This window comes from Poecilia reticulata, linkage group LG14, assembly GCF_000633615.1.
Source record: "Poecilia reticulata strain Guanapo linkage group LG14, Guppy_female_1.0+MT, whole genome shotgun sequence".
Taxonomy (NCBI): Eukaryota; Metazoa; Chordata; class Actinopteri; order Cyprinodontiformes; family Poeciliidae; genus Poecilia; species Poecilia reticulata.
The window spans coordinates 21045317-21063626 of NC_024344.1; the positions used below are offsets into that span (position 1 = coordinate 21045317).

Genomic DNA, 18310 nt, shown 5'->3' on the forward strand with positions numbered 1-18310 from the left:
TGTGTGGTTGTTTGTCCTGTGTGTCTCTGTGTTGCCCTACGACAGACTGGCGACCTGTCCAGGGTGACTCCGCCTCTCGCCCGGAACGTTAGTTGGAGATAGGCACCAGCACCCCTCCCGATCCCACTAAGGGACAAGGGTGTAAGGAAATGGATGGATGGATTTTTGTGCCTAAATGAATCAATCAGTTAGTAGAAATGCTAAATTGACAGGCTGCACTTTCACTGCTTTCTGCTTGCAGCTGCAGAGACAAACAGAGCAGTATGCTTCTACCCAGTAATCAAAACCAGTAAGGGATTAATCCATCCTGCACGAAGATCAATAAAGATGAAGCAAAACTGAGAAAATGTCTAAGAGCAAAGAACTACAACACATGCTGTGATTTGGCAGATGCTCTAATCCATCAATCTAATGACGTTACATTGCCCACACCTGAATTGAGCTGACTAGTCTTACAGTTCAGTCACATGACCTTCAAATATATCCAGTTTCATTTCTGAACGGAGATACGTAAATTTAGAGGACATAAGATGTCTCTGAGGCCAGTAGCATTGAACTCTTAAAAAGCAGATATCTCCATCATCATAAACATTTAAATCAGCAGTAAGGCTTAACCTGATTACCTTAGGGATATAAAAACATAAGTCTCACTCTTCACAGTGCCAATAAAATTTTTCACTCTTTTTATTGCTTAAAAATCAATCACAAATTGGTATTTTTTTTATATCAAGAAAATTATGAAAACGCCCTTTCACGTCAAAGTGAAATTGATTTCTATGAAATGACATGGAAGGAAAAAAAAGTAACAAAACATACGACTGCATAAGTATTCACCCCTTTAAGTCAGTCACAGACTCCAAATTATAAAATACCCAAAGGGGGTGAATACTTTTTAGAGGCACTGTATATTTCTTACCTACAGGTGAATAAAGACTAATCCTGCATGTCTTTATTCTGTTCTGTTCCCTTCATTTCTGCATGCTTAGAAATGAACAGAACGTTCATTTCTGTTCCAGCAATTCTGAAGCAAATTTCCGTTCCGTTTCATCAGGATGAGGTCCTGGCCGTGTCCAGGAAGATGGTGGTACGTGTGGAGGACCTGGTGAAATGGTCACGTGCCGACCTAGCCGGGTGGAGTGGTGGCCCAATGCCTCCAGTGGTCAAGACAAATGGTGTCCACGAACCTCCACAGAGCGGCGGAGACAACAACGGCGGTGTGCCAAGTGACAACAATGAGCTCCTGGAAGTCAAAACTGAGGGTAAAGAAAACGCAACCGAACATCTGATAAATTTCTGTAAATATATGAGCAGAAGTGTTCTCAGTCAAACCCACTTCATTCGTTTTCTAACTTTTTTTAAAATGATACAGGATATGTTTGGAGCCGCTGCAGGCAGCCAGACCTGGGAAAAAAATGAAGAATAATTTCTGTTCATTCAATGTGACTGATGCTGAGCTGTTTTCCTGAGGAGTTTACAAAAAGTTCTCATTCCCCATGTGTGTGAAGCTGATGGAGACAAAAGACTTCCAGCTGTCACTGCAGTAAAAGCTGCTTCTGACCTGGGACAGCATTTTTATCTGCAGAAAATGTTGAAGACCCTTATTTATTTATTTTGTTTTTATTCTTCTTCAATCGGCACTTGCAAATGTAAAATCTCATTGAAAAACAGGGTCAAGAGGTATGAATGTATTTGCAAGTTGTTGTTTTTTTACTCTCAACAGCAAAGTAACTTTTTATTTTTTTGTTATTAACAGTAATGTTCATCTCCTGACTGTTTGGTCTCATTTTTCCCATCATAAACAGGACATTTTCTTTTAATCTGTTTAGTGGGGAGTTGTGTCCAAACTTTTCAGTGGGGGTGTTGAAATATAAAACAAACAGCAATATTTACGGGGTGTGAATATTTTCTACATGTCTTGTATGTAGAAAATATATACAAGGCATGTATGTATTTCATGCCTTGCATTTCAGCTGTTCCCACAGAAGTATGAAGCAACAGTATAACTGTTCTGTAAACCAATCAGCTGACATCTTGTCATCTTGTGCTGGAGTTTGTTTTTTGAATTTTCAGCTTTGATTTAGAAAATTCCTGATGGTGCATCATCAGGAATTTCTGATGGTGCATCAAACTTCTAAAAGATTTAGAAGTTTGAAAATATTTTTTAACATTCTTTGCATTTTTTTTTTTTTACCTAAATTTCTGATTTGATAGTATTTTTTTTCTGCTTTCAAAATCATGCTTCGGTTAGTTTTTATCTTTATTCTGTACGTGTATATATTTAGTTTTTTTTAAAAAAAAGCTACATATATTGACAGTTCCCCCCACTCTTCAAGACATATTTTGACATTTAAGTGTACAGAAATAGTTTAACATCAGCATAAAAGTTTGTTTTGCTCATATTTCTAATCCTGTCATAGGAAACAAGATCAAATATAACCACGATTCTTTTTTATTTAAAAAAAAAAAAAAATAGCTTCTCTCCAGTAGAGTAATAATTATTTTTGCAATGTTAAATGCTGAAGTGTTTCTCCTTGGAGAAAGCTAGAATGTGATTTTATGAAAAGTAAAAAAAAAAAAAAGAGTTTTGGATTGAGACGTCAATCAAAGTTCTGAACTGTCAGCAGAAATGTTGCTTCACCGTTCAGTAGTTTGTGTTTCCCCCAGGTCAGGTCAGAGGTCACCATGCGGATTCTGAGCGGTCATTTTTTCTCTGCTGTCTCCCCACAGACGAGCCGTCGCAGCGGCAGACTGTCAAGGTTCTGAGCTACCCCCAGTACTGCCGCTTCCGCTCCTTGCAGAGACGCATCCAGGATGGAGCCAGGGGCCCCGCGCTGCAGGACACATACCTATTGGCCCTTGGGGCCATCAAGGTTCTGCCCAACATCAGGGTGATGTACTGCAGGGACACCTTCAACCACCCGACACTGGAGAGCAGCGCCTGCTTCTCCTGGCAGTTCAGTGAGTGAAACTGGAAACCTTCAGAGGCGCCACAGCTTGAAGAAACATAAGCAGTTTTTTTCTACTGCTTATGTGGTAGAAAAAAAGTAGTTGTTTTCAATTAATTTTGTTTGTATAGCTGCAATTAGCAACAACAACTCATTTCAATTCAATAACACATTAATTCCAGTTGATCCTAGTTATCAAACAGCACATTAAGCTCAGTTTGTTCAAATTAGTTTAAGAAGTTTCTATCTAAAGAAATCCAGCGGATTGCATTGAGTCACTGACTTGCAGCATTCACTCCTGGACCAGCATGTAGCAACAATCGCTACATGCTACATGCATGCTGAGCATTCATATAACAGTGGAGAGGAAAATTCACCTTTAACAAGAAGAAACTTCCAGCAGAACACGGCTCAGTACAAGCTGCCATTTGCTATGACCAACTAGAGATTTCAGAAGACAGAGCAGAGCAGACACAAAAAATAAACGCATGAACTGATGTAGAACTGAGGTGTATGCTTCTGCATATACCCAATTTGGGTGGTCTTGGCCCTTTTATCGCAGCCTGTGGGGTTTTCCCTGATTGGAACGGAATACAGCCTGAATGTGACAGGTAGCCAATCAGAAGGCGCGGTGCCGTAAGAACATAGGGGAATCCCAAACAGCTGACATATGAGCAACTGAGAGTCCGGTGGATATCGGAGATGATATGCAGTGGCGCAACAACACATTATTTAGGTGGATGCAAAAACATAAATCGTCCCCCCCGAGGCGACGATACGTGAAGGGTAAAACTCGCTACATTTACCTCGTTTTGTGCGCGAGGTGAAGGAGCGTAAGGCGCGCTGAAGTTGCATACGCTGCATACCCACTTTTTGCGCCACTGATGATATGTGGAAATGATTATTATATGTAAAGGTCATTATTATATATGTTTATGTTTATTAAGTTAAAAATGTTAACTATGAAAAAGCATTCACCTCCAAATCATAATGCAGCAAATAGAGCGGCTGCTCCCGTCGTCTTTTATCCACCGCCTTTTCTTTTTGTTACGTCTTTTATCTTTTAAAATGAGTCCACAAACCATCACTATTGTTTCTACATCGTCATCCGTGTTTGGTTATTCTAAATTCCCGTATGCTATGTTAGGGGGTTTTACTGGAGTATCCTCTGGAATCGGGATGTTCGTGACTGGAATCGGTTCGTGTGGTGTGTTGGCTCTGCTATGTGGCAGAACACGAACCGATCGAACCTGTTGTACTTTTATCAGCTCTGTGGTCACAGAGGTTTGGAGAATCGGCAGACAATTCTTAAATCTTGCCGTCTAAACCAGACTTAAGAGACTCACAAGTTCTACTCATCTCCTCTCGACCACTGCTCAAACGCTCTGATTCTGGTCGCTATGGTAACGTTTACATATCTCTTCAAAATAAGATACAGATTCGCCACAAAAACGAACATTTTACTTTCGTGAAAATTTGAACTCACAATAATGACTAACGGGAGCCCTGAGCTTGTTTCTCTGCAACGAGACGGTCCGATCTGGGAGCGATGGGAGACCACTGCATTAAAGGATGCAAAGAAACAGTTTTATTCATTTTTAAAATAAGAAAATAAACATTTTATTGCCTAAAGTGGAATAATATAGGATTCCGTTAGTAAATATGAACCGGGTGAAGTTATAACTATGCCATTTGTGGAATTTGGGGTAAAATATATTCACATGCAAATAAGTCCGTCCATCCATCCTTTTTTTTACACCCTTGTCCCTTAGGGGGGTCGGGAGGGTTGCTGGTGCCCATCTCCAGCTAACGTTCCGGGCGAGAGGCGGGATACATCCTGGACAGGTCGCCAGTCTGTCGCAGGGCACACATGCAAATAAGATTTTATCTTAAATTCAAAATGTATTAATATTTTGTATAGTTTTGCTTAACTACTTCTCTGTGGGGGTTTTTTCAGCAAATGGCTTTTTTAGTCTATTTAATAATCTATTACTAAATTAGTTGACAATTATTTCAACAGTAAATTAACTGGATCAATAATTTCAGCCCTGTTTAACCAGCTTAGTCACTTCCGTCCTTACAGCCTGTCAGTGAAACTCTGCCCCCTGCTGGATGTCTTAATTCTGCAGTACATTATTGTTTTTAAAAGTTTGTCATCATCGTGTCTCTCTCCTGCAGAGTGTCCATCTCTGAGTCTTCGAGGACGACCTCGTAAGAGGAAAGGTCGCGACAGCAAAGACTCTCCGACCTCAGGCCAACCAGAGTCCTGGATCGAAAAGATGAAGGTCGGTGTGTTTTTGTTCTGGAACCTTTCTCCGCTATCTGAACCCGAAACCTTCATTGAGTCCAACTCTGTTTGAATCTAACATCTTCTGCTCATTTTTCCCTCCCAAACCCTGATAAAGGCACAGGACATCAGGGAGAAGTTAGACCAAGAATTAGTTTCAGAAGTCAAAGCAGATCAACTCCAGAGATCCTTACTCTTGTTGTTGATCACAAAATGTTAACAGAGAAGATCTGAAGATGTGAGTGAAGCTGATCCTCACAGTGTTTGATACTGAACCCACTCCATTCTCATTGCATTTCTCTGAAAATATGGAAATTTATTCTGAAAAGTTTAACGAAGCAGGACTTTAACAGAAAACTGTCTAAATATGGACTGACTCAAACCGTCCTCCTTTTCCTTCTCTTCCTCCTGCAGGAGAATGTGATGGGCAGCGTGGAGGTTGGCTGTGAGGGCAGCTGGCTCCCCCATCCAGAGGAGCAGCTGTTCCTGGATCAGCTCTTCATTTTTATGGAGCGCCACGGATCACCCATCCACAAAGTTCCCAACCTAGGTTTCAAGAAGAGTGAGTCCTGTTTTCCCTCCGCTCTCTACTTTGTTTGTTCAGTTTTCTTTCACTCCTTCAATAAAAATAATCTGTTGTTACTCTGGAATAGTTTATTTAATTTTTTTGTGTGTTAATACTTTTTAAGTTCTTTTATATACATTTTTTTGTGAAGCTGTCCATTTGATTCATCTTTTTCTTTTACGAGTTTCTTATCTTTACTTTTTTTTCTCTACATCTGGTCATTTCGGTCCATCACCATTTTGCAGTCTGGATTTTTTTTTATCAACATATTTGGTAACACTTTATTTGACAGGGTGTGCATAAGACTGACATAGTACGATCATAAACATGATTTAATAGTTGTCGTGAACATGAAGGAATATTTATGAATGTCTGACTGTTGTCATGAAGTGTCATTCGGTAAATAATGACACTTTGAATGCAGAGTTGCATTATGACTTGTATTAAAAGTCCAATAAAAATATCAGCTTAGCATTAAAAGTATCATTTACCAAATGACACTTCATGACGGCACTGGAAAACGTTCATAAAGTCTTTATAAGTCATGTTTATGACAGTGTTATGTGAGGCTTATCCGCACCCTGTCAAATAAAGTGTTACCAACTTTTTTTTTTTCCGGTACAAAAGTCTTCACACAGTAATGTGCAAATGAATTAAAGTTTTGAGTTCTTAGTGTTTTTTTAAATGTTTAATTCATAAAGCACTCAACTACCAAACAAAATAAACTAAGAATTGTTAGCTTTGTTTTTATTTTCCTTCCATGCATTATTTGTTTTTGTTCATTTTATTTTATTTTTTTCTTTCAAATTTTCCTTATTTTCCTCAGTGTTGTCCTTTTATTGATATAATAGAACATTTTCTTTTGACTTCAGTTTCCTTTTTCACCTCTTATTTCTCTCCATTATTTAATTGCTGGTGTCGTCTATCTAAAAACCTTAAAGATGCACTGGAGTCTCCGCCTGTGAATATGAACTTTTCATTCAGTATTACAGGTTAAACCAGCAGAATTTTGATTTGGAAACATTTGTATCGATCATAGAGCTTAAAAATAAGTGTGATTGATGTGGATTCAGTAGTTTTACAGTTTTACTTCAACAGAGAAATTACAGACTTACTGAGCTGAACCTGGTTTGCATTTTTGACTTGTTTCTGCAGTCGACCTGTTCCTCATGTATTCGGTGGTCAAACGGCTCGGTGGCTACAAGAAGGTGAGCTTGATTTACCTTTGTTGACATTTTGTTGAAAAAGCTGAAAATATTCAACCATGAACCTCTGATAGACTTTCAAAACATCCAAACAACTTCAAAATAAAAACTTCACAAATCTTTAACTTCCTACATGTTGCAGCAACGTTTGAGTCAACAAAAAACAAAGTCAAAGATGAACAGGTCCCTGGAGGATCTCTGGTTATTGTTGTGTGTTTGTATGTCAGGTAACTTCAGACCGCCTGTGGAAGGTGGTGTACAATGAGCTGGGCGGATGTCCAGGCAGCACCAGCGCAGCTACCTGCACCAGGAGACACTATGAAAGGTTGGACGAACAAACCCCCCCTTGTCCTGACAGCCTTCCTCAGGATCCAAAACCAGGAATGCGTCCTCTAAAACCTCTAAATGTCGTGTGTTTTCAGACTGATGCTTCCATACGAGGAGCACCTAAGAGCTGGAGGAGGAGCAGAGTTTAAGATCCCCGATGTGCCGCTGCCTTCCAAACCCAGAGGAATACGAGGACGCAAACCTCTGCCCAGAGGCAGGAAACCTGGACCCAAACCCAAGGAGAGGAGGACGGGGACGTTGTCACATGCAGCTCCGCCTTCTACTGTGAGTCACACACTGAAGGTTCAATTCTCCCAGTCTCAGATTCTGCTGTTATTTTTATCCTATTTCTGTTCTTTTCAAAAGGTAAAGGCACAGCTGATCAAATCAAAACTTGATTTGATTCTTATAAATTATAACAATTGTTATTAATTAGTAAATACAGCAAGGTGTTGCTGCGTTTCCAATACAAATGTGCTCCAAGCTTTTTCAATTTTCTGCTGATATTGGGAAAACACAATTTCGCAATGGTGGTGTTTCCATTATATAAGAAACACAATATCAAAAGTGCTGATGGAAGCAGCATATAGCTTCATTTGAATAAGTTTTATTGATTAAAATAATTTTTTAAGTTGCTACGTTAAAAACCTACACAGTGTCAACAAGTTTTTCTGTAGGAAAACAGATGAAAGTTGTGTTTGTTTCTTGTTAAAAGTAGAGTGACTCAAACTGAAAGTTTTTCACTCAAAGGTATTTGGTTTAATAGCCACTTGAGACAAACATGGCACATCATTTTGAAGAACTCTTCTGAATATACAACATACTTTTTTCTTAGATTGTAATCATTTTAGCACTCCTATTTGCTGAAATCATTTTTAAACCCACCAGAGAACCAACTTTTTCCTTTTCTCCTCTTGTCCTTGAAAAGATTCTGAGTCCAAACGGTGCCATGGTGGTGAAACGAGGCAGAGGCAGACCGCCAGGAACTCGTAACAAATCCACGCTTATTGCTCAGGCCAAACTGCTGGCTCAGCAGCAAGCAGCAACCAAACCAGCAGCAGTAGTGGAGCTAAAGCAGCACAGTCTTCTGCTGCCCCCTGCAGGCAGAGGAGGACCAACACCCAGCAGCACACACCGGGTAAAAGTCCTGATGCTGCTTTCATTTCTGTTTCCCTTAGCAAAGCCAGACTTTATGAACCTTTAGGTGTTTTAAAGATTTGGAAAGTGTTTAATATTCAAACTGCACAGTTTTATAATAAAGTTGCAATCTAACATTTGATTAAAAGTCTAAATTTTAAAGTGTTGAAACCCAATACTTAAAGACAATACAACAGACACATTTCTTTGATACTGCCTGAAGTGAAATCAGATCAAAATTCTCTTATTTCAGGTCCGTTAAAGTACCAAAATTATTTCGTTTTGCCAAAAAATGCCAGAAAACGTATAACTTTTTTTTGTGAAATGTCACACACACCTGAGTGTGTGTGACATTTCAAAGTATAAAATTTTTTTAGATTTGTTTACCTTTTTCCTGTGGTAGAATGTAGAATATTATCACAAGACGGTAATAATAATGATCTCATAATAGTGAATAGTGAAAAACTAGGGCTGCAACTAACAGCCATTTTAGTGTCAACTATTCTATCCATTAATCAAATAAAATAAATTGGCACATTTTGCTGATTTTTCATTTAAACTTTTATTGTAAAATGTTAGAACTATGTTAAAAGATGCAAATAAACAGTTCAATTCCTTTTTAAATAAAAAAAATATATGTTATTGCCTAAAGTGCATTAACATAGCATTTATCTGAACGCTTGATTGTTTGTGGCAAAGAATGCATCTACAGGTAAAACATCACATGAGGAGCTCAGCCTTTTCTGCTTAAATTAACATCATTACAGTGTCAAACGGATCTGCTGATTTTTCCAGATAAACCAATTAATAATTGCACAGCAAAAGGAGCTTAATAGATTTTTTTTTTAACATAATTTGAAGTAGGTAAAGCTAAAACTGCCACTTGAGTTCTGGGTAAGTCATATTTACAGACAAAAAAGGTGTTTGTAATGTTTATATATATATATATATATATATATATATATAATATGTGTGTGTGTGTGTATAAACAGTTTTGGTTTTATTATGCTCTAAGTTTTCTTTCAGTGAATGGCCTATTTTTTTTAGTTTAACAGTTAATCGATTACTAAATCAATTATTTCAATAATCAGTCCTATTTGAGACTCTTCTTGTGTTCATTTGTATTGTTTTGATGTTCAGGTGTGGTGCAGTTAAAATGAGAAAACATACCTTGAAAATACTTGGGTAAAATTCCCAAAGTCTGTAAAGAAAGCTTTGAAAGATCAGTTTTATGTTGTAATCCATCCTTGTTTTCATCCCTGCAGCCCATCCAGCCGGCCTTCCTCCCGCTCAGCATGCCCCTGACCCCTGACCTCTCCCCCATGTCTCCTTCCTTCCTCCCCTTCAAAACGACGGAGTTGAAGTCGGAACGCAGCGACTCGGCGGCTCCTCCCCCTCCCAGCGTTCTCATCCCAGCTCTCCCTCACTTCGTCACCGGCTCGCTGAGCAGCTTCAGCCCCATCAAAGGCGTGTGCCCTCTGGACGTCTTCAGGAGTCAAATCAGCCTCCAGAGGGGCCCTGACAGCCTTGCCCTGACCCCCCAGGACCCGGCACAGCTCCACCCGGCCATCTTCACCCTCCAGCCCAAAGGAGGGAGCCCGGACACGCCCCAACCCAGCTCGGAGCAGCTGCAGCCTCAGCTGCACCAGCTCCACCAGCAACACTGCTCTGGCTGTGGCTCAGACAACGGGGGTCAGCGCGGAGTTTCCAGGAGCCGGCCCCCGCTGCCTCCACTCCGCGTCCTGCCTCTCAACCTGGACTGCAGCGTCCAGGTGAGGAAGGTGATGCGAGCTCACCTGGACTCGTCTCAGCTGCAGACCTTCACCCGTCGGCTGTCGGAGGCGCTGTCGCAGGACCTGAACGCCAAGCCGCCCTGTTCCCCCATCACCCCGCCGCCGGAGCAGGCGCTGCCCCTCAACCTCAGCAAACGATTACCACCCAAACGGCCCAGCGCCGAGGGCCACGAGCAGAGTCCGCAGGCCGTCAACAGAAACTTGGATCCATCGTACTCCAAGAGACCACGCAGTGGGCCACAGGAGCAAGCGCAGGATTTCAGCCTCAGGGGCTGCTCCAGCTCCTTGGCGGTGTCCGGCGTTCAGAGCGTGGAGGGGAGGGGCCAGGAGGAGCCAGCAGACCTGAGCTCCCCAAGCCGCATCCGGGCCTTCCTGCTTGGACTTCCACCCTTCCAGGTGAAACTGGAGGAAGACATGAACGGGACGAGGTTTGTGAAAATTCCTCCTCCAAACGAAACCAGAAGGACTGAAGTCGGAGATGGAGATGCGAAGACAGAGGCAAAGAAGCAGGAGGAGCCGATGGGGAAGGAACAACCGGAGCGAGATCCGACCCGGTGTCCCGGACCCATGTCGGAAGGGCCTGCTTCCGACACGGACACACACTGTTTTTAGTGTTCATTTCCATAAATCAGGATCACCTCGGAGACTTGTCTGCGCCGGGTGTTTGCTTCTTTAATGACATTTATTTCGCTACATTTCCGTTTTCTCTGGAGGAACGTCATCAAACAGAATCATGACAATCACAGCTGAGTTTCCGTTAAAACAAAAACGGGAGATGATTTTCTTTTTTTCCTGAACACTGCCATAACCCTTGGAAACACTATACACTTCTCTCCTCTACGTTCCGATGAAACTAAAACGGATCCACAACAGTTAGAACAAGATATCATGTTTGGGTGATGCTATGCATCATGACTCCTCCCACAGCATCCCTGGTGTCGTCCGCTAGTCCCGTTTTTAAATTGTTCTCTACATCCGTAGGGAGAGACTTATTTTCTGATAGTGTTTAAATGTATTCTAGGGCTCAAAATGAAAAGTTGTCTTCACAATGTATCCAGTGAAAGTGAAGCGTTTTAGTCCTGATGTAAACGTACACAAACGTGCCTTAAAGGGCCGGCGACCCACGCCATTCCCGGCTTCACCTGCATCCACTCAGACGGAGATACCTTGATGTTTCAACAGCACACCCATCGACCAGGTTCGCCATCGTGTCGGCTTGCTCTCACCTTTGTCCCTGTTAAGGTTCTTAGATCCCCACATGCAGCTCCGACAGTCTAAACTACCTCACGTTCTTCATTTCTCCCCCTTCCCCCCCCTTTTTTAACCGTGTTTGAGGATTGTAAAACTATCCCAACATGTTTGAGATGAAAGCATGCTCAGAATGGTCCACATCTGTAGCTTCCTTCTTCGGCAGGTAGAGGCTCCTGCCAACAGTACATTTGAAATCAAAACAAATCTTGTATCTGCAGCTTCAGAGTGAGGAACTCCTGCCTCCATATTGGTATTCATGCAGTGTATAGGTGCGTCTCGATTACTTAGAAAATCACCAAGGAGTCTGTTTTGATCCATAAATTCAGCTCAGAAAGTGGAACTCGTGGTTGTGGAGTATCAGATTTTCCTTGCTCTAAACTTTCCTTTTAGATTCTTTGCTATAGCACTTTCTAGACAGACAAGTTCTGTAGCAATGACCTTTTCTTGCCTCCATAACCTTTATGTACTAAAATATATTTTTATTGGTTTTCATTACTTGTAAGCTATAATTACCAAAAGCAGAAATAAATGCTTAAAATAAATCTCTTAATGAATCCATACAATTTCTGCAGTTTCACTTTATGAACTGAATTAACTTGAATTCTCACTTTAAATTTCTTTAGATGCACCTGTGATTCCAGGAACTTCATGTCGGTTAAAGCCTTTTGTTAGAAACGAGAAACAAAAATTTTATCTTGCATCAAAAATATGTCGCTTTTCTTGCTCTTAAACATCAAGGTATCTCTTTAACTTGCTTTCCTGTTTGCTTTGACACCACATATGCTGGTTCAGATTTGCACACCTACTGTACTCATTTTGCTTTTTTTTTTTTTCATATTTAAGCCAGTTATAATTTACTGTCTCTCATTTCTCAGCGTTTGTATTTGACTCGAACTAATAGGTGCTGTTTTTTCCTAGTTATGTAGCTCATGGCCACATTGGTTTTTGACTTGTTTCAAGGCACAGAATGTTGTCAAGCTGCAAGTCAGAACGTTTTTAATAGGTTTAAAAATTCACATTGATTTGTCCACAGAGAGAATATTTGAAAGAAATATTTTAAAAGATGAAAAAATTTGCTTATTAGTAATTATTTTTTATCAGATTTGTTTGACTGTTGGTTCCATGTTCAGCACAAATATTTGTGAATGCATGAAAAAACAATGTGTATTCAGTATATGGGCAGATGCACCAAAGTGCTCCACCAGACTCCTATATAATTCTGTTATTGATAGTATTTTTACAATTTTACTTAGTTCATTTGTTTTCCTTCTTTATTGTAAAATAATTATTGGGCAAAAAAAATAACTACAAATGTCATATTCTTCATCACTGTAATGTTTTTCACAGGTAACTACTGTAACTACTGTCTGGCTTTGCTTAATCACATCAGTAAACCTGTATTTATTGGTCCCAGAGAGCTTTAAAGGAGCGCGTTTGTAGAACAAATAATGTGGACAGTTGTGCTCACTGAAGAGCTTATCACATTTTAAAATTAAAGAAGGATAAAAATAATATTGGTCCTCCACAAAGCTGCTGTTCAGAAGCTGCTAACAACCGGCACTGACATGAAATGATGCCCTTTGGTTAGCATTAGGAACAATGTCTGACTCCGATTTTAAGCTGCTTACCATATTTTTTGTATTCCATGAAAGTTTTACATATAAACTGTCATTGGAAGAAATATTGCTACCCTACATCATTTAGTTTAGTATGATGGTTAGCTGAACATGCTAATATCTTAACGCATCAGATAAATGACTAGTCAGATTTTAAAAATAGCTGTTTGGGTCAATCATGTTTTTTAGACCTTCTTAATTTTTGTATGTTATATACATATTCCCATTAAGTAATAAAGGTTTTGTTAATTACTGATACAACAGTCATAATTTTGCCAGCTAGCCTTGTTGACCACTTGAGTCATTTTAGCGTTTGATAGAGATTTACCCGACATTATTAGGTTATGATTAATTTATGGGCACCAAACCTTCTTGGCTTTGCTGGACTGTTTGTTGTTCTAAACAGTTGTATCACACTGCAGCATGTTTCAAGCTTGTGGGCTAAGTCCAGGCTACTGTAGCTGTTTTGGTGACCCACTAGACTCCAGAAATAGAACTTCAAGAAAGCAGATGTGTGATTAATTATTTCATAAGTTTATTTGTATACTGTCAAACATCAATGTAAAAAAAAAAAGCTATATATTTTAAGAAGTACTCAACGAATGCAGAGAAAGCTATATTATTTTAAAAGTTGAATAGAGTTTTATCAAAGCAGCCCTTTGAGGAAATGTATGACCTTGATGAGTTTCAAACATCTGTACTGCAGGTAATAACGGACAGTGGAACATTTCTTAGCTTAACATGCTAGCTTGCCATGCTTTCATTTACCTTTAACTCAAAATCTGCTATGTGGGGATTCTAGTTAACTTTGTATGTATAAATAAAACTTTTTGACTACTCATCTGTAAGACACTTCAAAGTTGCTGCTACTAGAATGGTGATGATTTTGTTAACTTAGCATGCTGACATAGAGCTTTATTGCCGTTTCTGTTCCAAAGATTCTATATTTTACAGTATTTTTTTGACAGTAATTCCTAGCAATCAATTGTCTTTTTTGACTTAAATCAGTTTAGACCAAATTGTTCATACGCCAAGATGGTAACGGTGAACTTTTTTTTTTAGTTGCAATTGCTTTAAGAACACAAAGCTTTTAAAAACTTGCTGCTTTGTTTTAAGATCTCCTGTTTATCATCAGTGTGACAGCAGAGGGTTGATTTTACAGTTCATTTTGTGTAGAGCACCTTTAATGTGCATTTGCCAAACAAATGCATAACCTCAAACTGATCCTTGTTCTAATAACCTCAGCTTTTAAAATTGAGTTTCCAAACCCGTTCCTTAAAAGTTGGTCTGGGTCTGATCACTCTTCTGGTTCCTCCCAGGTGAAACGCAGCTCCACTGGACCAGTTTAGAACCACCTGAACATTGGCTTCATTTCTTTTGCTCCTTTTTTGTTGATGTATTGAATAATAATGACATGCCACTCATTTTATTTTATTTTATTCTCTTTTTTTTCCAGCTTCTTAAACTAGTATAACTTTTCTTTGTTTGGATATCTAAGCTTAGTCTAGCTAGTTTTTTTTTTGATAGGTTCCACAATGTTTACAGTTTCTTATGCATGTTATACAAATTTCTTACAGTGTTTTGCACACTACTCCAGCATCAGTCTTGAACGGCACTGCTCATTCATGTAAAGTACTTATAAGTGCCTGATACATCAATTTGGAGTTGATGTTTGTAAGCGAATGAAAGTTAAATGAGCTCATTAGCCTTCATGCCTAATGAGCAGGTGTAGGTGAGTTTTGTTGAACTTTATGGCCTGTGCGGGTTTTAGTAAATTCTTGAGTTGAGGATTTGATGAGAGAAGACCCGCGACACCAGAACAACGCTCAGCTCCGTGTGTTGGATTGAACTGGACCTACAAGATTTAAGAAAAGGGACGGCAAACGGTCGGTTGGACATTCATGATGATAAAAGATCAAAATAAAGGTGCTACATGTCACATTTTTACGTCTTTGAATTGTTGAATTTGACTGTTCTGCAGCTTCCTAAAATGTCATACAAGCTTCTCAGTTTTCATATCTGAAGATTTGCCTTTTGTCCTCATGTATTTTATTGATTTCTTTATGAAGAAAAGTTTCTGGATAACCAAAACGACCATTGATCGCTTAAAAGAAATTTGATTTTTGGGACAGTTTTGAACTTGCGGGTTTGTGAAAAATTCAGTTAATGCTTCAGATTTGGAGATGAAATATGTGGAGCTAGTCTTTATTTCTCTATTAAATATATATTTTTATTATTTTTTCTAAAGTCAGTCATTTTAAATAGTTTTCTCTTTATACTCTGATATATTAACAATTGATTCAGTAGTTATAAAAACCCTCATAAAGTAACCTAGTTTCATGGTTGGATGTAGTTTTTTTTAAAATTTATTTATTTTTAATTCTGGTTATTTCCCCTAAAATTTGCCTTGTAATGACATAAAAGATGTCAAAAGGGTTTTGTAATCCAAATAACCTTGCTTAAGCAAAAACAAAATGCTAGTTCAAAACACATTAAGCTTTAATTTATGCAAATATGCACAAATTGTTGTATATAACTGATTATCTGCGTGGAAAATTGGAACTTAGCTTATTTCATATTTGAATATTGATAAATGCAAAATTGTCTGAAATGAATTGAAATTCCATCTAAAATGAAGAATTTAGACTGAAATCTAAAATAATGTTCCCTCTCTCTTCAGGACTGTCTTGAATAGCAAACATCCCAAATGTCCATACAACTGTAGCTTAAATCAACCAAATACAGATGGTGAAAAATGCTTCATGTGGCACCTTTACAAACTGGATGTTACACACTTAGGAATCTCTTTTATAAGAATTAAAGATGAAAATATTTTTATTTCTGCTTCTATTTACGCAAGCTCACTGGAAACACTCAGCTCACACTGACTGTTTCCAGTGTGAGCTCTGATGGACTGTTACCTCCCGAGTTTTACCCAAGACCATGGCGGTGTTCCACCAAGCGCTGGATTGGAACCAGAACATTCTTGCTTGATTAAGAATATGTTTTATTTTGGTTGTTACTGATTTACAGCACATGGTCTGTTTTTGCTTTGCTCCGTTTTATTTTTTTTTATCCTATTTTAATGGTAAAAGGCTTTCAGTGTCAGGTACCATTCCATTTTAACACTGTATATTTATATTAAAAATAATCTGTTAATAAATTCTGAGTTCAAGGTTTTATTTCTTTTTTAGAAATTAAAAATGTCTGGTAGAGCTCCATTTTGAAAGTTAGGGGATCCGTTTTTTATAAATTAAAAACATTTTCTAAAATTATTCAAGATTACTTATTCATTTTCTCTGAAATATATATCTTCAGCTATAGTTTTATTTAATATTTTATATTCTTGTTTTTTCAGTGTAATGTAGAATTCTTTCCTCTTGGCTGCCAAGTGATTTGTTTTTCTAATTTCTGATATAAATCACAATTTAAGAAATGGCTATATTCAGTAAATTATAATATAAGCGAGTTAAAAAACTCACTTATTTTAATAACTTGCTTCCCAAAGTGAAACGTTATATAGATTAATTCCTCACAGATGGTTTTCTAAACCTTAATTATGATGAATTTTACATCTGACCAATAAACTGTTATTGGTCAGGAGTTTAACATCTGATTTCAATGTTTTCAAAATATACTGTTAATTTGACAAACAAGACTCATTAGATTAAAACTTAAACTTTCAATATCGAACATACAGTATGCATCAAATTTGTGGTCCTTAATATTTAAAACCTCTTAAATAATATACATTTTTAGCGTTTTTCACTTTTTTGTAATACCTTGTTTCAAAGTGTAGCTGCTGAAATCCTATATTTTAGGCTACTGGTGGTTGTTCTTGAAAGGCGTTGTTTTACATGCGCTCAATTAAGATTCAAGATGCCGATCTTCAGTTTGAGATAAAACTAAAGTCATTTGTTGTCAGAACAATGTCCATTGTCTTACTGTTTCCATTTACAGTTAGAGCCAGAAATATTTGGACAGTGACACAAGTTTCGTTATTTTAGCTGTTTACAAAAACATGTTCAGAAATACAATTATATATATAATATGAGCTGAAAGTGCACGGGTTTAGGAATCATAGCTCTGTAATGCATAGCCTCCTCTTTTTCAAGGGACCAAAAGTAATTGAACAATGGACTCTAAGGGCTGCAATTAACTCAGAAGGTGTCTCCCTCGTTAACCTGTAATCAATTAAGTAGTTTAAAGGTCTGGGGTTGATTCCAAGTGTGTGGTTTTGCATTTGGAAGCTGTTGCTGTGATCAGACAACATGCGGTCAAAGGAACTCTCAATTGAGATGAAGCAGAACATCCTGAGGCTGAAAAAAATATAAAAAACCCATCAGAGAGATAGCAGACATGCTTGGAGTAGCAAAATCAACAGTCGGGTACATTCTGAGAAAAAAGGAATACACCGGTGAGCTTGGGAACTCAAAAAGACCTGGGCATCCACGGAAGACAACGGTGGTGGATGATCGCCGCATACTTTCTTTGGTGAAGAAGAACCCGTTCATAACATCAACTGAAGTCCAGAACACTCTCAGGGAAGTAGGTGTATCTGTCTCTAAGTCAACAGTAAAGAGAAGACTCCATGAGAGTAAATACAAAGGGTTCACATCTAGATGCAAACCATTCCTCAATTCCAAAAATAGACAGGCCAGAGTTAAATTTGCCGAAAAACACCTCAAGAAGCCAGACCAGTTCTGGAAAAGTATTCTATGGACAGATGAGACAAAGATCAACCTGTACCAGAATGATGGGAAGAAAAAAGTTTGGAGAAGAAAGGGAACGGCACATGATCCAAGGCACACCACATCCTCTGTAAAACATGGTGGAGGCAACGTGATGGCATGGGCATGCATGGCTTTCAATGGCACTGAGTCACTTGTGTTTATTGATGACATAACAGCAGACAAGAGTAGCCGGATGAATTCTGAAGTGTACCGGGATATACTTTCAGCCCAGATTCAGCCAAATGCTGCAAAGTTGATCGGACGGCGCTTCACAGTACAGATGGACAATGACCCCAAGCATACAGCCAAAGCTACCCAGGAGTTCATGAGTGCAAAAAAGTGGAACATTCTGCAATGGCCAAGTCAATCACCAGATCTTAACCCAATTGAGCATGCATTTCACTTGCTCAAATCCAGACTTCAGACGAAAAGACCCACAAACAAGCAAGAC

General features: G+C 38.8%; 1 protein-coding gene across 1 annotated transcript in view; it reads left to right on the forward strand.

The window, feature by feature from the left end:
• The window catches only part of LOC103476232 (AT-rich interactive domain-containing protein 5B), a 68602-nt gene extending 52301 nt beyond the window's left edge, over nucleotides 1-16301 (forward strand). The window contains exons 4-12 of the mRNA XM_008428424.2: nucleotides 1052-1259; nucleotides 2728-2958; nucleotides 5124-5230; nucleotides 5647-5794; nucleotides 6953-7005; nucleotides 7230-7327; nucleotides 7425-7614; nucleotides 8258-8467; nucleotides 9732-16301. Of these exons, the coding sequence (XP_008426646.1) occupies nucleotides 1052-1259; nucleotides 2728-2958; nucleotides 5124-5230; nucleotides 5647-5794; nucleotides 6953-7005; nucleotides 7230-7327; nucleotides 7425-7614; nucleotides 8258-8467; nucleotides 9732-10871 (2385 nt within the window). The 3' untranslated portion in view covers nucleotides 10872-16301. The remainder of the gene's footprint in view (nucleotides 1-1051; nucleotides 1260-2727; nucleotides 2959-5123; nucleotides 5231-5646; nucleotides 5795-6952; nucleotides 7006-7229; nucleotides 7328-7424; nucleotides 7615-8257; nucleotides 8468-9731) is intronic.
• The last annotated feature ends 2009 nt before the right edge of the window (nucleotides 16302-18310 follow it).